This window comes from Epinephelus fuscoguttatus, linkage group LG18 (assembly GCF_011397635.1).
Source record: "Epinephelus fuscoguttatus linkage group LG18, E.fuscoguttatus.final_Chr_v1".
NCBI lineage: Eukaryota > Metazoa > Chordata > Actinopteri > Perciformes > Serranidae > Epinephelus > Epinephelus fuscoguttatus.
The window spans coordinates 21,702,208-21,727,370 of NC_064769.1; the positions used below are offsets into that span (position 1 = coordinate 21,702,208).

Here is a 25,163-nt window from a genome sequence, read left to right on the forward strand (position 1 = left end):
ATTGGGGTTTTTAATTGTTTCAATTGTTGTTTTAATAGTTTGTAATTTCACTATTTTGTCACAACAAAGACTCTGAATTGTCCAAGGGCGTAGATGTTGTGTCAACTTCGCATGGGACTCATGAATTGGGGAAGGTTGGGAGTCCTTTCCCAGAAAATTTTGAGCATCAAACACTTAATTTCCTGCATTCTGGAGAATTTTTGCACACCACATTGTGCCTTTTCCTGCACCAAAGTCCTCTGCTATTTCATGTTTTTATCAGAGGGAACTAATGCTCATTTTCTACAAATACTGAGGGGGACGTGTCCCCCTTTTCCCCCCAAAATCTACGCTTATGGAATTATCCAGGATGAGTGAGAACTGCCTCTCAAAAGACATATTGCTGTTGAAGTTTCAATTTTCAGTGCTTTGAGTACCACAGACAAAATGTACTCAGGCAGACATCTTAGAAATATCTCAGAAATTTCAGGGTCCAATATTTCAAGACATTTCGAGAGTATCTGCATGACTTGATACCGCTGTAGGTAAATGAGAGATTATGTTTTTAATATTTTGGGTGATCAAACTGTTTAGGACCGGTGGTGGAATGTAACTTAGATTATCCTCCACTACATTTTGGAAGACGATATTGTACCTTTTACTTCACTAAATGTTTTTGACAGCACAGAGAAAGATGTTGGTTCCTCAGTTGTTCGTATGGGTTGAGTGCTGTACAACACTGCTGCTATTCAAAGAAACTTTTAAGCCCCTGTATGGTTCTCAAGAGGTTCTCTACTGGTTCTTTACCCACTAAACTAAACTAAACTAAACTAAACTAAACTAAACGAAGCTGAGGAACCAGTAGAGATCATTTTTCCCTACTGGTTCTTCAGCTTTGTACAGTTTAGTTTACTGGGATAAGAATAAAAACACTACATTAAAATAGCCTACAAACAGTGTATTTAAGGTTTGTCTCTCAACCTTTTTGTCCACATGTGCACAGAAATATTCCAGGTTTAAAAAGGTTACATGAGCATTTAGAACAGTCTTCTGAATATTTTAAGCCAATATTTCATAAAAAAAAATGATTAATAATCTTTCATATTTTAAATAAAAATGCCATTTAGAAGCATGTTGTCTCATACATGACATTATCATGTATCATTCGGGGGCCACCAGGCACCAGGCAAACAATATAGTGTTTTATGGCACCTCTATATAGCACTACTCGACAAAGGCGCTGTATAGCACCTGAAAAAGATGGGTACCATATTGCACCAAAACAATGATTACAATGATTACGAGCATAGTGGGACCTGTTTTGGGTACTGTTTAGCACCATTTTTGTTTATAGTGAACTGAGTTACTAGCTACTTTGCAAACTCAGATTAAATCAAAATATAAATCAACAAATTAATTATCATATATTTCTATAGATTAAACTATCCAGCAGTATCTAAAGTAAAAAAAAAAGAGCTCCACCTTTACCAGCTGTGATGAACACACTAATGCATCAATAATAACAAAAATAACCCAATAATATAATATATATTATTTTAAAATGTAACATTCTGCCTCAAGAGTACTTTCACTTTTGGCACTTTACGTATATTTTGATGCCAACTGTACTTTTACTGAAAAAACTGTGAATGCAGGACTTTTACTTGTAATATTAAGTATATGTAAAATGTAATATTTTAAGTTTATTTGTAGTTTTCTACAATGTTTTATTGTCACTTGTATTGAAGTAAAAGATGTCTTCCGCCACTGTTTGACAAACATGCAAGCCTCAATAACTGCAGTTTATCCATTTTCTTTTTCAGTCTCTTTGCTGCAATCTGCTCAAAACAATGCAGATTTTCCCATTCTCTTTCACTCCCTTTCCCTCTCCCTCTGTCTTTAATGCATGCCCCCCCTCCCACACACACACACACACACACACACACACACACACACACACAAATGCCGTCTCCACCCTTGACCTCGCAGTGAAAAGTTAGTGCACCCGAGGTTGAACTCTCCCAGATCTGCCTCCGCCGCAAACGCTGGGAAAGTGCCCCTGATGTACGCATATGCGTACATGCGAGCGTGTGTTTGCGTGTGAGTGTGGCAACACTTGGGGTGTCATGAATAGGAGAGATTTGACCCTCAACCCCTCTGACCTGTCCACACAAACGACCCCTTTAACCCAGCTCTGCTTTTGTCAGCCATGACTGCCTTGGTTTATTCAGACCGCCTGCCAAAGGAGGCAAAATTCATTATATACCACTTTGCTTATTATTTTCCACCCACGTTTATGTCTTTATGCTTCTGCTCATTTCTTCGCCATTCTTCCGTCATTCTCTTCCTTCTGCTCCCATCACTCCTCTTTCTGCTTTTTTCACAGCCTCTGTCCCGTCGACCTCAACTCAAGTGCTTAGTAGACTGAGCAGTGATACTAAATCATTTGCATCCTTAAATTTGCTATTAGTTTAGTCTTTCTCAGTTCTCAGCTAAAGATATACCACTGCAAAACTCAAGCCAAGGCCTTGACTTGAGTGCCACAGCATCTCTTGGAAAAATGATCATTTTTTAAAATAATTTATTTGTATTTTTCTATTTTTTATTCTTAAAAAAGCATTCCTCTTGTGACATAAGTAGGATCTCCTTGAAGATTAATGTGCATATGTATGTAGAGTATGAGTGTGGACTATTGGCTGTGATAGATTTGACATTGTGTTCACACTTTGGATTAGTTTTGTGATATTTGTCTAATCTATGTAACTTAGATTATTGGTTTATGCATGTCATTTGCTATATTGAGGGATTCTGCATGTTATAAAATAATTTTTGACAGCGTTCTCTACAAACTAAGACATTTAAAACCTGCTGCTTATATTCTGTGATGCTGTGGGATCTTGTATTATTTCTTGTCCTAACAACAGCTGTCGACAGAGTTTCTCAATATGGACCCCAAGGACCTCCAGGGGTCACTGGGGAGGTTCAAGGTGGTCCACTGCAGCAAAACCTGCTCTGAACACTGCAGGAGATGCAAGCACATACCAGCTATGACCTCATCAGTAGGAGACTATTAAATAAGAGCATGTGTTGACTCTTGGACTGACAAACACTGGTGGCTATTTATTTCAGCGAGTAATGGAAGCCATCGCCATGGTCTCATTCCCATCAGTTTCCTTTGCTTTGCAACTGTTGGCCTCATGTGTGACCTGTTTGAAACCTCTGGTGTCTTCTGTGTACAACTTCTGAAACTCTTTTTAATGATAGATTACGAGATGTATTTGAAATTTTGACGGACCACTTGGCTAAATACCAGAAACTCTCCAATGTTGGTGTTAAGAACTGCCACAGCTCCTCTTATTCAGTGATCAGTTGGCCTCCCACCTCTGTTTGGACTTCCCTCAGCGAAATGTGAAGAATTCCAATGAATATGAGGTTGGGCACCACAGTCTCAAGCCTCCAGTGGAGACTGTTTCAGTCATGAACCCTCCTGTCCATGTGGCATGCATCCCACCAGACTCTGTGTGCTTCAAACACGCAACCACCCAACTCCACCTTCACCAACACAGTTTTACATCCCACAGTGTTTTCCTAAAGTAAGTACACCTTATCTCATTATCATCTTTTTGGAGAAAGTTAAAATGACATCACAAGTGTGTGTGTCCCAGGGGTGCAGCACCAAATTCTGGGCCCTATGCATGAGCAGTCACTGTGGGCCCCCATCCTTTCATCCTCTTTATCCATTTCCCTCTCACACACCTTTTGAGTTTTTTTTTTTTTTTACAGAGTCAGTTTGCTTTCTGTCCCTTTCCTTTCTTTCTCTTCTTTCCTGGAACCCCGTTTCAGTCCCTCACTCTGGTCTAGCCGCATTTAGAGATGCACTGTAGTGCAGGGGCAGACTCAACCATTTTGCAACTTGAACGGGTGAGAGGGCCCTCAGACAGTTTTCACATTTTTTTTTATAATACATTCTGTCTTTATATTGTTTTTTTTTTTTCAGCCAATTTTAATTTAGTTATGGCACTTATTACTTAGAAATGCAAACAAAACCAAACTTTTCATGCCATGCTTTTAAAGTACTCCCTCCTGTTTGGGCTGTGGGTAATCAGTCCCGCTTTCACCTCCACTACGACGCCCCTGTATGCCTCTTAGAGTGTGTGAGGTAATCAAGACCTCCTCATAGCATCAGATGCAAACAAACAAATACAAAACCTCTTTGTCATTTCTTTGAGATCTCACTATTGCTTCTGACACAGCAGGCCACATACAGTAATTGTGATTAACATAGTGGTGGAAGAAACACTAAAGCGAAACACCACAGTGTAAAAATAGTTACAGGAAAATGTACTTAAAGCATCAAATGACATTATGCAGAATGCTCCCTTTAATGTGTTATGATATCACAGTGTTGCAACTAGTTTCATTTCATTTCATGTCGTGTATTTATACAGGACAGGAATAAAAGGTAACTGGTGTGTGTTACAGTTAAAACTAGCCTGACTCACCCAGTAAAAACTGCAATATAAATCACATTACAATACAATTTGAATGCTTCTTGTGTGGCATATTTTAATCTGCAACATCACATTTAGCAAATTTATCATTTGTTTTACATGTTGCAAAGATACAAATAATTATTGTTGCCAAATAACTGTAACAATAGCATGAAAATACTCACATGTAACCTCAGAAATGTACTTATATGTGCAGTAGTTACATCCCAGCATGAGCCAAAGAAGCAAATCAGAGGCCTCATGTAGTCACTCATCTTGTGTAATGGAGCTTCTCTTGGATCAAATCCTCCCTCTGCTGGTGAGTCTGTGAAACTGCTGCCAGGATAAACAAACATTTACTGATGCTTTTTATAGACTACAGCCTTATCTAATATATCTAATACAAATTATATTCCATAACAGTGGTCTTAAATGTGCATGCCCATTATATGTAAGCATGTAACGTATATCTATAGTGCAGATTTAATGTTTAGAATTGATGTGTGCACACACAGTGAGAATGTATTGCTGCAGTTGTATTTGTGTTTTAAGGTGCAAAAACTACACTTAGTTATTTGTTTAGAGGTTTGTCTGACTGCTTGTGTCGTAGTTTAGTCAACAGAGATTTACGATTAACCCAAATCTGGCCAAATCACGCCTTCATCGTTTGGATAATGCGCTCAGACTTCTCCTGTGCCACCTCAGGCACAAAGCGGAAGTTGTAATGTAACTATCTGACTCCTTTTGGATTTGCTCTCGGAAAAAGCCAGCCAGCTTGTACATAAAGTAAGAGGGGGAGGAAATTCGGGAAAACCCTTCTGACTTTCTTTTTTTTTTTTTTTTTTTTTTCTTGGACTGCTGACGCGTCCACCGGCTAACGTTAGGTGCTAGGTGCTGGAGCACCCTGGACTCAAACCCTCCCAAGCCTCCACCATGTTCCTCCACTTTCTACTTTTAGGGGCCTTTGTTTTCCAGGCTGAATGTTACTTTTCAGAGGAAATGTATCCAGAGGAGTCGAAGATGCAGCCTCCTACGGTGGTTATCGCTATCCTAGCCCGGAACACTGCGCACTCCCTGCCGTACTACCTCGGAGCTCTGGAGAGGCTCAACTACCCCAAAGATCGCATCTCTGTGTGGTGGGTTTTTCCTGCATGGACACTGCCAGGCTGTTTGTACACGGCTCTCCTTTTTATCCGAGCCGTTCAAAAGGTCAATGGCATTTAAATGAGTTTGTGAAAGCAGCAGCAGCAGCAGCAGCAGCAACAGCAGCGTCCTACCCCTCCCCTGCTCCCTCAGCCTTTCACAGCCCTGCTGCCTTTCTCTCCGCCGCATTCATTTCCTACTGTGGGCTGCATGACATTTTATTTTCTGGTAGAGTTTGTTGGCACTGATTTGCTTTCTTAGTAGTGATTTAAAGCCTAACACTAATGATTAAAACCCCTAAAACTGATCTGTCCTCAGGGTTTTTAACAGTATGCCTCTGTGGGGTACTTAAGTGTACTTTATGTGTCTGTAAGTGACCCTGATCTCATTTAACATCCATTCATCTTGTATATTTAAAGTTAGATTTGATGAACCTGGATCTATAAAACAGATGAGCTGTTGCTGGGTTACCTAACAGTATGAAATATCACATGACATGATCTATGGCCAGTAATGATGTAGTAACACCAGTATGTGATGTGTGTTTTGTGTCATGATACTGTAGGTGGTGTGTGCAGGATATTAAAGTACACATGGGAAGAAAATCCTTTGTTACAGTATATGACATTTTATATCACAAAATCAATATGATGATAAAGAACGGTTTCAGAAAACCAACAGAGAAGTTGTGAGTGGATGAAATAACCAGACAAGAGTGTCTGATTTCAGATAATCCAGCAAATTACATGCCTAACAAATCAAAATATTTCATGTCATTGATGCAAAAATCATAGAAAAATGGCATACTATACTTGGAGATGCTGTGGTGACCATCTTCTTGTTTAAAGAAAGCTTTCTTGGAAATTGTTGAAATGGTATGAAGGAAAACAGATCCAAATATTCCTCATATTTTAGAGGTATTTCAGTGATTATTGTGGTTATACGATAAGAGCACAACTGTAGGCTGCCCCACTGAACTGAAAATGTGCAGTAGGACAATACTGATATTGTGATTGTGATACAAGACCAGATATCGTCTTCGATTTTGGGTATCATGATCGCAAGTGTGTTGTCTTTTCCTGGCTGTAAAGGCTGCATTACATTAAAGTGATGTCGTTTTATGAACTTACCAGACTGTTTTAGCTGCTCTGTTATTTGCTTTTACCCACTTACTCATTATATCTACATCACTGATGATTATTTATCAAAAAATATATTGTGTGAAAGCACCAATAGTCAGCCCTGCAATATTGTAGCAATATTGATATAAAGGTATTTGGTGACACATACAGTCATATTTGATTTTCTTCATATGGCCCAGCTCTACAAGAATGTGCTTAAAAATGTACAAGACAAAGAAAAATTGCTGCTCAACCACAAAGATGAATCAAGTAATGATTTGCGTCTTAAAGATTTGTTGGAATTCATTTTCCCTCCATTAAACCAGCATTTGAAACATATCATCTCCTCATTCAGTGATTTGTCTTACAACCTGTTTTCTCCGCACTCCTCAGGGCAGCCACGGATCACAATACAGATAACACCACGGCCATACTGAAAGAGTGGCTTACTGTCATGCAGAAGTTCTACCATTATGTTGAGTGGAGACCAATGGACCAGCCCACGTAAGTTCACATATATGAATGCATTTGTTCACAGCAGGGATCTGTGTGAGGGAACATCCTGTCCTGACTCTGTAGATCACAGCAAGTCTTACCTGGGACACCTTTGTAGGTGCAATGTCTTCACATCTATCTGTCTATGTGTTACATTATCACACAAAGGAAAGGAGTAAGCCAGTTTATTTAAGCCATATTTTTTATTTAACCAGGATCACAATCAGAGATTCCTTGACGTGTCATTTTGTTGGTTATAAATTAAACTTATCAACTGGAGGTAATCAATATTAACACACCTTTATAGCCTGTAGTCTGTCAAAGGGGATCCACTGTGTTGCCTAAAGATAGCTCTCATTTTAACTCTCCATAATGAGGAATGATGAGGCACTCCCCTGCTTGTCCGTACATGTAACTCTGTGTGGATGTGTGTCTGAGCTGAAGAGGCCATTAGTGGAAGTGATTTGTGCATGCTAATTATACAGTCTGACTGTTTACAGTCACTGAACTCTGTAAACTGCTAGTCAGTTGTATTTTAAAGGGACAGTTCACCCCAAACTCAAAAATAGCCTACATATTTTTTATCTGTAGTGCTGTTTATCAGTCTAGATTGTTTTGGTGTGAGTTGCAGAGTGTTGGAGATATTGGCTGTAGAGATGTCTGCCTTCTCCTGAATATAATGGAACTAGATGGCACTCGGCTTGTGGTGCTCTAAGCCGCAAAAGCCACATTTGAAAAACTTAACAGCAATGTCTCTTTCCAGAAATCATGACCTGGTTACTCAAGATAATCCACAGATCTTGTTGTGAACAGTTTCATGTAGGGACTATTTTCTTGCGCAGAAGGAAGCGTGCATCTACTCATAGACAAGCGGCTCAATATTAATGGTGTCCTCCACAGTTGAGCTGTAACTTTAGCTAGCTCAGTGGTGCTAGGTGAGCAAGCAGTAGATGCACGCTTCTTTCTTCATGGTGATTCAGTTGCCACGTGTAGTTTGGAAGAAAAAAAAGTTTCTACCAATAGTTTTCTAGCAAACTTCACCCACCAACCGTATCACCACAAAGAAGGAAGTGTGCATCTACTGCTAGCTCACGTAGCACCACTGAGCCAGCTAAAATTACAGCTCAATCAATGAGGACGCCAGTAATGTTTACATCTTGCGCTGTCATGAGGCTACCGTCTATGAGTAGATGCACGTTTCCTTCTGCGCAAGAAAATAGTCCTTACATGAAACTGCTCACAACAAGGTCTGTGGATTATCTTGAGTCACTGGGTCATGGTTTTTTTTAACAGACATTGCTGCTGAGTTTTTCATGTGTAGTTTTTTGGAGCTCTGAGCACCACAGGCTGAGTGCCATCTACTTCCATTATATTCAAGAGACAGCAGACATCTCTACAGCTGATATCTCCAACGCTCACCAACTCAAGCCAAAACAAACTAGACTGATAAATAGCACTACAGGTAAGAGGACGAATATGTATGTTATATTTTGGGGTGAACTGTCCCTTTAAGCTGTGTTTAGCCATATAAAATGTTATGTAAATTTTGAGATTTAAGAAAATAGGAAATCAGTACAACATACTATAATGTCGTCATCATTTCTCTCTGTCTCAGGTCCTATGCAGGAGAGTTGGGTCCTAAGCACTGGCCCAACAGCAGATATGAGTATGTGATGAAGCTGAAGCAGGCGGCGCTCAACTTCGCCAGGAAACGCTGGGCCGATTACATCCTGGTACGTGATAAGATAATCTTTCTTGTGACAGCAGTGTAAGACTCATATCAGCACTGTCCCTTGATTTATCTGATGAGATTTGCTCCCCTCTCTGCTGCCGTTAATTCATCCAAGACAAAGTTTTGGCAACGATTGTTCCGGAGACACGACGCTACAGTCACTCTCCTGTTTTTTCTCTTTGTCTCCTCTGTGTCTCTGTTTCAGTACGCTGACACTGACAATATCCTCACCAACCCAGACACACTCAACCTGATGATAGCAGAGAACAAGTCAGTCATCGCTCCCATGTTAGACTCTCAGGGAGCGTACTCCAACTACTGGTGCGGCATCACTCCACAGGTGAGTGTGAGCTTAATGGTAATCGTAAACTTGGATATACATTTATTTCTGTATTTGCACTTATTTTGTCCTGACATTCTTCCTGTGAATCCTAATCCATCTCTCTCAGGGCTATTATCGTCGAACAGCAGAGTATTTCCCCACCCGTCACCGTCACAGAACGGGCTGCTTCCCTGTGCCCATGGTCCACTCCACTATTCTGCTGGATTTAAGGAAGGAAGGCATGAAGAAACTGGCCTTCTACCCTCCTCACGAAGACTACTCGTGGCCCTATGATGACATCATCGTGTTTGCCTTCTCCTGCCGGGCTGCAGGTTGGTTAGCACTCGTTTGGAGCTGTGTTTTTGTAATCGTATCCTCTTAAAAAAGCAAAATAATATATGAACAAAACACACTTTACTGTAGAACAATGTCTTTTACACAATGAAGACGTGATTGATTTATTCATTTACTGATTCATTCATCTGTGTTGCTACCCAGAGGTACAAATGTACCTGTGTAACAAGGAGCGCTACGGCTACCTGAATGTCCCGGCCAAACCTCACCACACATTGGAAGATGATCGCCTCAACTTTGTCCACGTCCACCTTGAGTCCCTGAGTAAGAACAGACTGTATTCACTTTTAATATTAATAAAGCTGAGAATTATAGATCATTGTCCGGGCCTTTGTTATATTAAATTATGTCCCTCTCTTCTAACTCCTGTTTCCTCTTTTCCAAACAGTTGATGGTCCTCCAATGCACCCCTCACGATTTGTCCATATGTTCCCCAAACAGAGAGACCTCATGGGCTTCGATGAGGTGAGAGACACCCCATTTTTTTTCTTCTTGTAGGGAAGTAGCCATGTTTCAAGAACACATTCTCAAATTTTAAATCTAAAATGATCATGACAAAACCAAGAATTCAGAGGTGAATAACCATGTGTCCTCCTCTCCTCAGATATTTCTGATCAATCTGCGACGGCGTGTTGACCGTAGAGACCGGATGTTGTTTTCTTTCAATGAGCTGGAGATTGACGTCAAGGTGGTGGATGCTGTGGATGGAAAGTGAGTACACTCGTCAGGGAGAGATTGAATATAGGGAGATCGCTCATCTGGCTTAGACAGAAAGTGATTGGAGTGTGTCTATGAAAAAATGTAGTGTTAAAGGAAAATGTGCATTGAAATCGTCTGTGGAGATTTGTGAATATAATAATATAACACCCGCGCGCGTGTGTGTGTAGTGCCCTGAACAGCAGTGACATTAAGATCCTGGGTGTCGACCTGCTGCCAGGCTACTACGACCCGTTCTCTGGACGCACACTAACCAAAGGAGAAGTGGGCTGCTTCCTCAGCCACTTCTTCATCTGGAAGGAGGTGAGAAGACACACACACATTACATGTGAAAGGCTTTATTGGTATGACTGGGAGTGGTTTGCTGAGAACAAAGAGTCAATATAATGAAGAGGAAACCCATCTGATGGCATTTTCTGTAAACCTAGTATCAAATCTGTTAAAAAAATCAATTTTAAGAATGAAATTCAAAGAAGTAAACTCCATTTTTGCCATATAGGTAACATATTTTCCCTTTCGCTAAATCACTGCTCGCATGTTTTGTAATTTTGTCTTTGCTACTACAGTAAAAGATGAGGAGAGAAAGATTTGATATTAAAAGTTTAATATTGGGCTGCTACTAACTTGGAAATGGGCTCAAAATAGAACAAGCTATCAAAACACAAGCCTACTGGGTATCAGGGCTACAATTGACAATTATTTTCATTATCAACTAATCTGCTGATTATTTTTACAACTCACTAATGAATCAATTAATCATTTAGTCCACAAAATGTTAAAAAAAGTGGAAAATGCTCATCACAATTTCCCAGAACTCAAAGTGACATCTTCAATTTGCTTCTATTGTCCAACCAACAATTTTAAACCCAAAGACTCTTCATTTACTCTCATTATTAATACAGAAAAGCAGCAAAGTCTCAATTTTAAGAAGCTGGAACCAGCAAATGTTTGAAATGTTTTCCTTGAAAAATGACTAAACAATCAATTGATTATCAAAATAGCTGGTGATTAATTTTCTTGAGACTGACTAATCGATTAATCAGCTAATCTCTGCAGCCGTACCAGGAACACCATGTACTCAAGAAACTATCGGTTTATATTTTGAAGAGACCCTTTTTGAGTCTCACCTCTCTTTGTAACTGTCCCATCTATTGTTTCTCCATCAGTTTAGTTTTCAACAACAAAGTCTTGATTGTTTTTGCTCTGTATTTAATCAGCCCTCTGAAACAGATGTTTTTCCTTCTTCTCCTCAGATGGTGGACATGCAGATGGACAAGGCGCTCGTGTTTGAAGATGATGTCCGTTTCCAGGCCAACTTCAAGCGACGAGTCCTGAAGCTGATGGAGGACGTTGAACAAGTGGAGCTGGACTGGGACATCATGTAAGATGGGCACATTTTAGTCACATGGTTCTTGTAAGGTTAGACTAAGTCAGTACAGTATCCTCAGAAGTATGTTGTGCATGTGTAGAACAGGAATGGGATCAGAAGTCAGAGGAAAGGAATGCAATACATACGACTTGTGTAGTTGTGTGTCAGTGTTTCTGTGATTATGTTTGTACAGGACATACAAACAACTGTTTGTAATTGAAAGCATGTGGGAATGATTAGACGGAGCTTCAGACACATGATAAAAGCATTTTAAAAATATCTTTCAGCAGAAAGACGGGAAATGTACCAGCTTCTTTATTTGTGTGTTTTGTTGCTGCCATGACTTTTTAAAAAAGCTTAGACACACATGCAGAGCAAATGCTGCAAAAAAGCAGCGATACTTCAAAAATGATTTCGACCACATGGCAGCAAAGAACAGCAACTCTGCAGCAGAGTTCGGGACTCAGATGTTTTGGACATTACTTCATTACTTCTTCAACTTTTTCTTTTTCTTCTTCCTCTGATTTCTCCCATCGTGGCTTAACGTTGCTGCAGATACCTTGGCAGGAAGCAGGTGAATCCTGGAAAGGAGGAGCCGCTGGAGCACGTTCGCAACTTGGTGTTTGCCGACTACTCGTACTGGACGCTTTCGTACGCCATCTCTCTGCAGGGAGCCCAAAAACTGCTCAACGCTGAGCCACTGTCCAAGATGCTTCCTGTCGACGAGTTCCTCCCCATCATGTACGACAAACATCCCAAGTAAGTATGACGACAGCAATGAATCCACCAGCTGAAATTTGTTGCATTTATTGATGCACACCTCTTACTTTTCTTATTTTAATATGTGATCTTAATGAACATTTTTATAAAGGTTGTTTCAATCATTTTCACATTTAGCAATTTCTACGATAAAACTTTATTTTCAGCACTCTCCAACATCGCTTCGCTGCCAGACCTATAAATCTAAAACGGACCTCTTTAATTGCTAAAACATTCTTCCGAATAAACTTGTATACATGCTACAGATATATTTAGCGTAGTTATAGATTAAAGAGCTATAGTGAAGTCTGTGGGTTCTTTGAAAAAAGGGTCAGTTCAGGGTATGATCTCTATTCTTGTCAGTTTAACATGCAGCATTTGTCGAGCTGAATTAGAAACACAACATCTCAAAGTAGGTCTGTTTATGATGTGCAGGTTTTATAGCAGCATCTCTCTCTGGAAATGATTGTCTGAAGTTTGGGCAAGTCTGGATTGCAACTTTTTTTTGGCACAGTGTGGTTACCAGATGTACTTGAACAGCCAGAGGGGATTCAGATGTTTGTGGCAAACTTGTGCTGAGCTTTTGTAAAATTAACATTTCTTTTAACGTTTTTAGCTATGCTGTTGGCATGCCTGGAGGAATGGGAAAGTCAGCAGGTCTGACTCGGCCCACCAGTTTGATCCAGACTGAAATATCTCGGCAAGAGATGAGGATTGGGGTGGATTGCCATGAAATTTTGTACAGACAGTAGTTGTACCCAGAGGATGAATCTTAGCGTGGCTCTGACTCCCTTAAGTTTCCTCTTGCACTGCCACGAGATTCACATTTTTGTTTTATGGTGAAATGTCTGGACAACTACTGGATGGATCGTCATAAACTTTGGTACTGTCTTTCATATTCGGCTCAGGGTGAATAACTAAGATGGCCCCTTGACTTTCCAATCAGCCCCATCAAAATACTAGATTTGTCCAGTATCAAATGACTGGAGTCACAAATTTAATGACTTTTAACTCAACAAAATCAAAAAAGACTTGCAACTTAACTTGGACTTAAACACCAAAGACTTGTGATTTCACTGGGACTTGGAGCCTTTTGGCCTTCAAAATACCTGATACCTTCCCTTAGGTCAATTAGGGAAAAGAAAGTTATAGAATTTTGTCCAATATGAGATGAGTTAAATACAAGAAGACAGGAAAGAAACATACAAAATGTATTATTTTGTGGTGCTGGCTAATAGCGCCATGCTATGAAAGTTCAATGTCAGCACTACATTTTTTCTGATTAAGTTTAGTCTCACTTGTTTTAACAAATAAAAACCAATTTTAAAAGCATCTACAATTACTGATTAAAATATAACTAGTACATTTGATGAAGAGCACACTGACTTCTTAAGGACTCAAAACTCAAATGTAAGGACTTGGGAATTGACTTGGGATTTGAGTGCAAAGACTTGAGACTTGAGAAACACTGACTTGGTCCCACCTCTCTCCATAACTGCTGGTAATTCCTTCGGCCTTGGCTGCACTTTGTGTTTAGAGCAAATGAACTAGCATGCTAACACACTAAGCTAAACATTATACCTGCTAAACATTAGCATATTAGCATTGTCATCATGAAATGTTAGCATGCCATCCCAAGTACAGCCTCACAGAGCTGCTTGCATGGCGGTGGACTTAAGTTTACTTTCTTTTATTCATGTTGCCTTCACAGGTGGTCCAACAAAGTTTGTTCTAAAACAGCAACAACATTTAGGTCCTCCCACCAGTCCAAAAATGTCCACTGCTCCTCCTTCTGTTCCCACATTAACCAGGCCCCCAGGAAGTGCGGCAGGCTTTGAGGCCAATTCTTATAGTGGTCAAACATCCATTTACATCCATAACAAGATGCCTTGTGGCCCAAAAAGACTTTTTCCCCTTTGCCTATGTGGCGAAAGAGACGTCTGTCAATCTGTAGATACATTTTTTTGAGCATAACAGCCCCTGCGAAATCACTTGTCTCACTATCAGGAATTGATCCATTCAGTCCAATAACATTTCTAAAATCTGGAAGAGCTGCAAGATTATATCATTTCATCACATCACAGAGGCAGTGGCTGTGGACTCCATTTAGTCATGTTGGCTCCGCATTTTATCTCCATTCCTGGCTAAACCGGATGTTACTGGCTCGGCCGTCAGAAGCTTTTGGTGCTCCTGCTCTATGGGCCTCACAGTGCAGCAGCAGTGCAGTGTCATTTTGTACACAGCAGTTGAACTTTTCTGGCTTCATGCGCCACTGAGCAACCTTCATAGGAATGAACAGTGTCCCGCCTCCAACACTGTGTCCAGCTCTCTTTATACATCCATGACACTAACTTCTCCTCTATCCCATGACCCCCATGACTCACACAAGGTGGTTGATGTAATTTGTGGTGACTGTTGTATGTTGTTTATTATAAAAACACGATGATGTGCATTATTTGTGTCATCATATGGTATACTTTTTTTATTGGCTGCATCTTTATGCAGCCCTGACCCGATTTCCAAACCCATCTCACTGATGTTAGGCCCTCACCAAATGACTTTTATCATCACCCCACAGTTATGATCTAGCAGAGTAACTGGGACACATATGGGGCGCTGACTGTAGGAGATGAAATGCACCTTGGGCTGAAGGGCCTGCAGACCAGAAGGCTTGGCAGTGTCTGTGTGCTCCATCATGTGTGGAAAACTGGCTTAAAGCCAAGCCACTTTCTCTATTCTCTCTCTCACCTCTGTGATTCTAATTCGATATGCTTGACTAGTCCGCTAAGAATGCACAACGACCGCACACCACACATCGGTCCTGCTGTCACCCTTCATGCTAAGAGTAGCTGAACTGTCTTTGAAAATCAGCCTCTGTCTCCATCTCTTGTCAAAGCAGTGTATGCCATATAAATCACAAAGCATCACTGTTAATGAAAGTGTTTAATAATCTGTGCTTTAGTTTTTTTAATGTTATCAAGAGTAAAATATGTGTTAAAGTCTCAAATTAATCAAATCACTGTTCTCTTTCTTCTTCAGTGAGGACTACAAGTCCCATTTCCCCAACAGAAACTTACAAGCCTACAGTACGCGCCCCCTCCTGGTCCAGCCTTGTCACTATGCCGGTGATCCCCAGTGGGTGAGCGACACGGAGACGTCGACTCTGTGGGACGATGACAACGTTCGCACCGATTGGAGGGGTTCCCACAAGACCCTGAAAGGGGCCGTGCCACCAGACATGCTGTCAGGGTCCTACAGGGATGAACTTTAGTGCGGTGCAGACGTGGCTGTGGAGAACCTGCAGGTCAAAAGGCCACGGGGTCAAAGAGACAGATGCTGAGAGGAGAAAGTATTCCCAGACTCTATTTGAGTCCACTCTGTGTCAGGCCACTGACATGATCAGTGTCATTTCAACTGGACTTTTCAAAGCATGTCAGCGAGTGTGCGGCACAAGAGGATTTTTTGGGAGGGAAACATTATAAGGGACAGTGTTAATTGAGGCTGTTTGTAAAGAAAAAGAGTTTTAATACTTGCATTGTTCCAAACTTTAGATATTTTTTAACTTTATTCGGACACTTTTTTAATATTTTGAGACTTTATACAGTTTTTATGGCTGATCAACAGCATTTTTGTTTGAATGTATGCTTGTGATGGTGTGCATGCTTGTGATAACTGTATGTTTATAATGCTAATTACACAGCTTGTAAAAGGACCTGAAGAGGCAGCCTTACAAGGACTTCTGTTTGTTAATCTATTCATTCCTGACTGAGGCTCCAGTAGCTGCACTGTTCATAACTCCTGGCAAGTCTGGACAAAAGTTTGATCGTGTTATTGCTATTGTTTTCCTTGTTGGTTTATCTGTCTGTCTATCCATTTCTCTGTATGTGCTCATCTTCCATCGGGACTGTCGTGAGATACAGTTGTATTTAAAGGTTAGCTTAAATTGGTTAATTGGTCCAGTGTTAAGTGAGAGCGCTGCAGCCGGTAGCGACGAAACAGGCACCATACGTCCACTAAAAATGCCTGTGTTAGCCACTGACAGGCTCAGATTATTATTTTAAGTGCCTGACAATATTATGGAAAGGATCCCTACAGAGATCACCCTTTTTGTGAATGAGTAAGATCCTTTTTGTTTAACCAGAAACAGCCCTGAAATCACCATCACCAAACCCACCAGCCTCCATTTAAAAAAGCAGCAATTTTAGCATGTATGGAGCCAACATATTTTAACATCTAACTGGGTGAATTAAGGGTTTATATTAACCAAATCAGACATGATGATTGTTTGAACAGTGAAAAGACAAACCACGGCAGGTTTTGTGAGTTTTATTTTGTTTCTGTCTACTTCAAATAATATGTGTTTAACCATGACAAAATTGCTGTTTATTTGAATGGAGTCTGGATGTTTTGACGATAGCCGTTTCTTATTAAACAAAAAGGATCTTACTCTTTGACAAAAAGATCTGTCTCTGTAGGGATCCTTTCCATAATGTTGTCAGACACTTATAATAACAATCTGAGCCTGTCAGTGGCAAAACAAGAACTTTAAGTGGACCTAAATTAACAGCACACAATTGCCCATTGACATTATATTGCAGCCTGTTTTGTCGCTGCCGGTTGCAGCACTCTCTCTTAATACTGGACCAACTTCAAAAATTGTTGTCTTCATTAGCCACTGAGACAAAGGTATGGCAAAATGGGGTCCAGGCTACAAATACAAAAGTTACCCTTTAACACAAACCTAGACTTGACATAATCGATATTTCCATTGGCTTCACTTACAATTTTAAAGCTGATGTACCTCATGGCCTCTACTGTATAAGTCTGTGTCAGGCCACCAGATACTATTCAGGAAGTGTTTTGTTAGTGAAACTAACACAATGAATGTTTGCATTTGAACAATTTAAGCTTCTTTTAAATGTTTTTCTTACATGTCAAGTCATTAATAGATTAAGTGAAATAACATTGACTCATCAGATCTTCTCATCTATGGCTGTGTTTTAATATTTCTTACATTTCACATTTAGCAAAGTTGAAAAAAAAAGTGAACTCCATTTGTTGGCAGTGTACATTTAAAAGGGCTTCTATGATTCACCTGGTGGGTAGTGTTCATCCAAATAAAAAATGACCCCACACATGAAGCAGAAGCCTGTAAAAGCCATATTAAAACACAGCCTTTCAAAACCTTTCTGTAGCATCACTGGGATCGTCGCATGTTTTGACTTCATTGAGTTGCAATACAAGTTGTCCTTCGAGGTTTCATATCATGATGATCAAGTTACACTAAATTTACATTACATTCATCTGTCTTCTTAAGCATTTATGGTGGTCTGATGTCATGTATTCTTTTTCTATCTGTTAATATGAGTGTTGCTTTCCCTTTATATGTCTTAATTTATTTTTCAAGTCTTTATTGATGCGGTTGATGGATGAGTCACATGTCTTGATGTAAGCAAACAATCAAAGTGCAATGACTTTTTTTTTGTCACAAGCCTTTTTTCTTTCTGTCTTTGAGCAAAACATTTGTATCCAGATGATATGAAACAGGATGTTAAGAGCAACTGTGTAGCAAGCTTTACAAATGTTAAATGAAAAAATTGTTTTTACAGTTTTTTTCATTGTCAGATTGTGGTTATGCATTTTTTATTAGTTAATAAATTGAACTTTGTGTGGACAGCGCAGTGTGTGTTAACTCAGATATGGTCATTGGTGGGGAAAAAAAGTACTACCAGATGTTGCACTGACAACAATTCACCACAAGAGGGTGTAATAATTTTTTATTAGGCATGGAACGAGTCCCTGGATTTCAAGAAAGGTATTTGTGAGCACAGCTGCAAAGTTTCAATGAAATGAGTCAATGTTGATTAAAAAAAAAAACAAATAGGAAGAAAACAAGGGGTAATTGCTCTTGCATGTCACTGTTTCATTCATAAACTTTAATAATAATGACAACCAGTATAATCCTTCTTTATCTTTAATGTAATATCTAACATTATCTCAATTTCTGTCAATTCATTTTCAAATCACATGAGCTATCTAACCCTAAATCAACTTGCAGCACCTTTTTCCCCCCACATACTGGCCAGTTAGCTGTACTATTATGTACAGACATTCGTGTAAGAAACAATGGATCTGACACATCATCTACTTCATAAACAAAGGTGAAGAGGGTGTGGCTAACATGTCAATTCATGCTATAAATGATGCTAATGGAGCGTCGGTGGCTTAGTGGCAGAGCAGGCGCCCCATGTACAAGGCTGTTGCCACAGCGGCCGGGGTTAGACTCCAGCCTGTGGCCCTTTGCTGCATGTCACTCCCTCTCTCTCTCTCTCCCCCATTCACACTTGTCTGTCCTATCCATTAAAAGCTAAAAATGCCTCAAAAAATATCTTAAAATAAAAATAAATAAATGATGCTAACTTAGCAGCTACGAGACAAGACCTGAAAATATAAGTAAATTATCTGAAGTGCAGCTCACTTTTATACAGTATATGTAGCAGAGGGTGCCTGCTCCATCTCTCTTTCAGCTGAGGGGTTCTTGGCTTGGAAAACACCGCAGACCCTTGCTCTAAGTGTTATTTCTATGTGTTACTATAACTGTCTATCATACATTTATTACCTGATCAATGGATTAACGAAGTCAAACCAAATCCTGTTTATCTATATGCTTCTATATATGTAGCTGTCTGCACGTGCAGTAATCTATCCAGTTTACATAACCTTATGTCACATAACATCATGTGAGAATGAATACAACCCTATGTACTTATAAGCTTTCTGTTTGCATAAGCATAGCATACAAACTTGCAAATGTACATGCGTGTGTGTGTGTGTGTGTGTGTGTGTGTGTGTGTGTGTGCGCATGTCATGCAAACTAAACAGACAACCACATGAATCAGTTTCAGGCGTTCAGCAGAACACAGCCATGTAGATAAAACAGAGGGATTGGCTTCAGTTTCTAGATTATGCCCCTTTCCTGCTCTAGGCTGTATAAACTGGAGAGAACCTCCTCTCACAGGAGGGAACACAAACTCTGTGCGTTATTGGCTGCCGGCTTGGAGGTGGGGATTCATGAGGTCAACTTGGCAGGCGGAGCAACTGCTTATGGCCTAGGGCTTCAGAGCATAAGGTTTCATAATGTTAACTTTGGTAGAGTTTTGTATGGCTTTAAAACATTTTCTCTTCCTTCATTCTCTACTGCAAGATTACCAAGACTATGTATCCAATGCCTCACACACACAAACTCTTCATACATGTAGTCCCATGCAGATCTGATGTTCTACTTCTGCTTGATTTGGTCTATGGACTGTGAGGACTCTCTACAACAGCTGCTACCCTGCCAGCCCCCAACACCCACAACCACACAGTTTATTTATCTGAATCTGGAACAAACAACAAACTGACTGTACGTTTCTTCTTTGGTCATGTTTGTGTGTTTCATTCTCACTTTCTATACTCATCTCATGTTAGTAGTAACCTGAAAGTAACTCTAGATCTGAGTACATGCATAGACCTGTAATGGGCTTTACTATTGAGGCAGATCCAGTGTTAGCATGCATGCCCTATAAAATAGCAGCACTACCATCTGCCCCCTTTTGACCCAGCAACTGAATACAGGCGCCAGCTGGGGATGCCGTTAGAGGGCTGCACATGAGCTCTTAGAACTAGAGTTATATCCATGTAACTACTATTTCTATTTTGTACATGCTTTGCAATCTAATGTATTAGTAAACACCTGAGGCGAAGGCTGCTCAGGATGTGATGCGCTCCCAGCTGGACCTGAATCTGCATACAGTATCTCAGACCCAACTGCTGACTGGGAAGTCGCGAGGTCACTGAGCACTGCTCACCTGGGAGTCCCACAGCCTACGCCTTCAAGTTTGAATCTGAACCAGCTGCTTCCCCGACAGATGTTGCACCAAGCATGAGTGAGACGTACAACCAGACATCATATCCTTGAGATCTGACAGCACAAAGGTAGAACTGGGAGACTGTGAGGCAGCCTTCCGACAACATGCCCCTATAGAGGCTGGATAACAAGGAAACTTCCTGGTCTCGCCCAGGGAGCCCATTCCATTGCCTCATAACCTGTGCAAATCTAAAGCTATTCGCTGAGCAGTCAGAGAAGAAGGATGACTGCCATGGTCTTGGGTCGGCTGTGGGAATCAGCTGATTCAAGTTGTGGCCATCCGAGTCAGACTTTTGTACCATCTGGCACCAGGCCCCTCTAGTGTCATCACTCTTGCTGGCATGCACTCAGCACTGATTCTGCAGAGAAATTGCATCATGGACTTAAGAGGCAGGAACAGGAGCAGGTTAGGGGGGCATACTGGATGGTAAATGGACCTAGACTTGTATAGCGCCTTTCTAGTCTTCCAACCACTGAAAGCACTTTTTACACTACGAGTCACATTCAACCCATTCAAACATTGGTGGCCAAGGCTACCATACAAGGAGCCACCTGCTCACACACCGATGGAACAGCCATCTGGAGCAATTTGGGGTTCAGTATCTTGCTCAAGGAAACTTCAACATGTGGGCTGGAGGAGCCGGAGATCCAACCACTGATCTTACCACTTACCATTAGTGGATGATGCACTCTACCTCCTGAGCCACAGCCGCTGGATGAGCAAACATGTCACAAGCAGGATTTGCACTCCTGCAGCAGATCCTAGCACAAGCCTATGGAATTTTATATTGTATTAGTCTAGCGACGGGCGATCTTTTCCTCTTCTCATATAAAACCAGGGACAAAGCAACATTTCACAAAGGTAACAGCACATGATTTGGCTCTGTTACAACTCACAAGGTTCACACAAAACAACTGTCATTCTAAACCCGTTTTCCTAACAAAACATGCTAACGTTATTAGCACAGGCTTATGGCATTCTACATTGTATAAATTAGCCTAGCGGCCGACAATCTTTTCCTCTTGTCATATAAAACCAAGGACAACAGCAACATTTAACAAAGGTAACAGTGCATAATTTGGCTCTGTTACAACTCACAGCATTCACCGACAAAACAACTGTCATTCTAAACATGTTTTCCAAACAACTACAACATACTAACGTCATTAGCGCCAGCCTATGGCATTCTACATTGTATAAATTAGCCTAGCGACGAGCAGAGGACCCCAAAGTATAAATCCCTGAAGGATAAATTACACATAAGACTTAAAATGCTAGTTTTGTGGAAGCTTTATTGTCTTCACAGTTTATTGTTTCTAATCTGTGAAATGACAGTAAATGAAAGCTTTGTTTCCACTGAGGGAAATGGTTTCAGTGTACAAACATAGACAGGAGGTCTGCATCGCCCCGATGTGCAGTTACATTTCTAGGGAGGTGCACGTCAACGGCGTAGGTTACAGCAACGCATAAGTATAAATTCCGCATTAGGGAGAGAAGAAGCAACATGATCCCAGACGGATCCCTCTGACCTGCACATGTATTCAGTGCAGTACAGAAAGCTGATGTTCCCTCAAAGTGGAGAGGGCCAGTAGTAGGACAGTCCAAGGAAACACAGTGGTAGCTGTAGTGCAGTCCTGACACCTAACCTTCCCGGGTTATGTTTACCCTTGATAGGATCATGGTGCTGCAAGTTTTAGCTCCAAAGGTCATGCATATTGAACCTTTTTGCTGAACACATCCAAATGCATACAATGTCATACATCATTAGGGGATTTTTTTTTCTTTTTTTAATTTGTATAGGGTTTTATTAATTAGCAGAGTGACATGTGCTTTAGGTTGTGTGGGGACACAGAATTTGATCCTGTGTTGTCTTAGGAATTGATTTTCAGTGTCCACATTTGACTCAGCAGATGTCTGGACTGATACCAAACTGCAGCCCTCCTTTATTTACACCATGGATGTATGATTGACAGACATGTGGATATGAATTAACTGAATGTCTCTGTCACGCTTGAGTGTCTGACTGTGGGAGGGGAGGGGTCTAGACAGGAACTACAACCGCGGTCCGACACCTATTATCTGACAGCTACTAAACTGCAGCTCCCCTGCCACACTTTCAAACGCCGTCGCTCTGTAGTGCACTCAAGTAATCGGCCATTTTTTGCGCCTCCAATCCGCCTTCCTGCAAACTGTTTTTCCAACGCTTGAGATCCTGCACCGAGTGTGTTTTCAGTTTGTGTAGCAGGCGGAACCGAGTGTAAGTGTGCATGTGGGAACATCTGAGTCACTGTGTCAATGAGGTTTGGTAACTTAACGTTGCTTTGCAGTGCTTGTTGGTGTGAGAGATCGCATGCAGCGCTTATGCCACGTTAGCGCTCGCAGCTGCTGAAGCTGTTGTTATTTTGGGATGTGGCGTTTACATGTAGTGCATGCGGTGTTTTCAATAGGCATGTTCAGTTAGGCGCTAATATGTTGTTGCTTATTCTTGAATGTTATGAAGCATGTATGTTAGTGAAAGTTTACAGTGCCCAAAGGTGCAGTGCAGGACCGAGCGGTGTGTGCTGTGACAGTGTTGCACTTACGCAGCCAGTTTGAAGTTTGTTGCCTTTTCTTCAGATCTCCCTTCAAGATACTGGAGGTTGCATAATTTTGAAGCACACAGTGTGAAAGTCCACAGTTGCTCCTCGCCTGCCACGCATATTGCTCCCTAAACCTGTTACTCTTCATTCTCAGTGCAACAATGTGCAGACAGTTGTTGTAACTTTACTTGTCAGCTCATTGGTGGCGGCACTGTACATGATTAATATCAATTTATTGTCATGGTAGCTGGGTCACTAACCTACTAATGGTGCTTGATGTTCACAGGACAGGCTGCTTTGAACCCTGTGCGAAAACTAACCATGTGGCTGAGAAGGCAGCAGTGCTTGTACCTTCACAAACAATGCTGTCACTCATTGACCATGTTAAACTGCAGCTTCATCCTTTTTAGTGATAATATGACACAGTGAACCTTGATCTATAGTTTTGCAGGCGGGTTTGTTTAGACTGCAGTAACAGTAATAAAAAAAAAAAAGAAAATATCTCAAACCACCTGTTTTACCTGACCTTTGTGGAAAGACACAAAGACAGCATTAACTACAGCAAACAGAAATTGTCAAGGTAGAACAGATGCCATGCAAAGCAATAGGCAGCAGCAGAGCATCAGGACAATACAATAACAACAACAACAACAACAACAGAATTTTTTTGTGTCATGTCACCTGTCACTTTGCTATGTTAAATACAAATGTATTTTTTTTTTAAATAGCTTTGAAACAGGTTGAACTGCACATGACTTATTTTTGTGAGACAAATAACACAACAACATACAGCAGGTGCACACACACATATCTGGGGATCACTTGGCATGGCCAGAGCTCCCCCTGGTCATCTAACCAGACTCAACATTCATATGTTATTTAATTCCCACAAACAAGTACATATAAAATACACATACACACTCACATACATCCATACAAAACAAGCAGCAAAACAAAACGTTAAGGTAGATGAATGATAATAGTTATAGAAGTTGTAATAGCAATGAGAAAAATATATATAATTAAATAATTCTTTATTAGTGTATTACATGACGTTGAATATTGTGCACAATACAGCTCACATGTCTCTGTCCTGTTGTGTCCTCCACAGGGGCCATGGCCTTCCTTGGAAGCGCAGTTCGGCGGGTGGTGTCGGCAGTGCGGCCTCCTCTCTCCCCCTTGTGCCGGACAACCACTCGGTCCTACAGCTCAGAGCCCACCAAAGAAAAAAATGTTCCCTACGAGAAGACGCTCAAACAGACGGATGGAGCCTCTTCTGGACCCACTAAACCTTTACCCAGGTCAGCTCAGAGGATGGATGGATGGATGGTGTTTACGTTATATGTACTGTAAAGGTGACTGTTGACTTCTGGTAGGTTTTGCATCTTAAGACCAGCTTCTGTTGGTTTCATGACATCATGATAAGGAGATTTAGGTTGAAGAATATGCTCATAGCTGAGTAAGTTTTTTTGCAATGTATCATGACATAGTGCAATTACGGACAAGTTGATGGAGGGAAAATGGTCATGATGACTTCTGCAAGGCCTGAACAGATCGTAGGTGCTCTATGGATCACTCAGGTCTGGGAAATGTCTGAAAACAAAGACATCTGGTGGTCAGTCTAATAATAATAAAAGATTTTTCTTTTTAACTTCAGGCAAAAAAAGTGATATACTAATAGGTCGATATTTTTGAAAATGTATTTATATACCACTGGTTCCACTGGTAGGAGGCCCCGGGGTAGACCCCACACATGCTTGAAGGATTTCATATCTCATCTGGCCAGGAACACCTTGGGGTCCCCCAGGAGGAACTTGAAAGCTTTGCTGGGGAGCGGGACGTCGGGGGTGCTTTGCTTGGCCTGCTGCCTCCACAACTAGGTCCTGGATTAGCGGATGGATGGATGATTATTTACTTTCTTGCAGAGAATTTGATGAGAAAACCGATACCACGCTTATAGCTGTCTGTTAAACATGAAGCCACAACCACTAGCCAGTAAGCTTAGTTTAGGAAAAACCAGATGAGGAGGGAAACCGCCTGATATAATCCCTCAAGAACCAAGACTTGTTGGTATTACCCTTTTGCATGCTGCTTCTGGTCTTGCACCTGGTTGCCACCTTTACGAAGTCCCAACCTCACCTGCGTGCTGTGCTCAGAAATATTCTGAATGAAAATACAGACAGAGGGCAGAGT

General features: G+C 40.9%; 2 protein-coding genes across 2 annotated transcripts in view; both read left to right on the forward strand.

Moving 5' to 3' along the window:
- The first annotated feature begins 5,149 nt into the window (after window positions 1–5,149).
- Window positions 5,150–18,155, forward strand: cercam (cerebral endothelial cell adhesion molecule). The gene is made up of 12 exons (XM_049604632.1): window positions 5,150–5,605; window positions 7,127–7,237; window positions 8,844–8,961; window positions 9,166–9,300; window positions 9,410–9,614; window positions 9,781–9,900; window positions 10,025–10,101; window positions 10,241–10,347; window positions 10,524–10,656; window positions 11,607–11,734; window positions 12,278–12,481; window positions 15,521–18,155. Exons 1-12 carry the CDS (start codon window positions 5,403–5,405, stop codon window positions 15,750–15,752), a joined length of 1,773 nt encoding a protein of 590 aa, XP_049460589.1. The 5' UTR covers window positions 5,150–5,402; the 3' UTR covers window positions 15,753–18,155.
- Window positions 18,156–22,445: 4,290 nt separating this feature from the next.
- Window positions 22,446–25,163, forward strand: part of sardh (sarcosine dehydrogenase) — a 74,543-nt gene continuing 71,825 nt past the window's right edge. Inside the window, exons 1-2 of the mRNA XM_049603964.1 lie at window positions 22,446–22,648; window positions 24,082–24,271. Of these exons, the coding sequence (XP_049459921.1) occupies window positions 24,087–24,271 (185 nt within the window). The 5' untranslated portion in view covers window positions 22,446–22,648; window positions 24,082–24,086. The remainder of the gene's footprint in view (window positions 22,649–24,081; window positions 24,272–25,163) is intronic.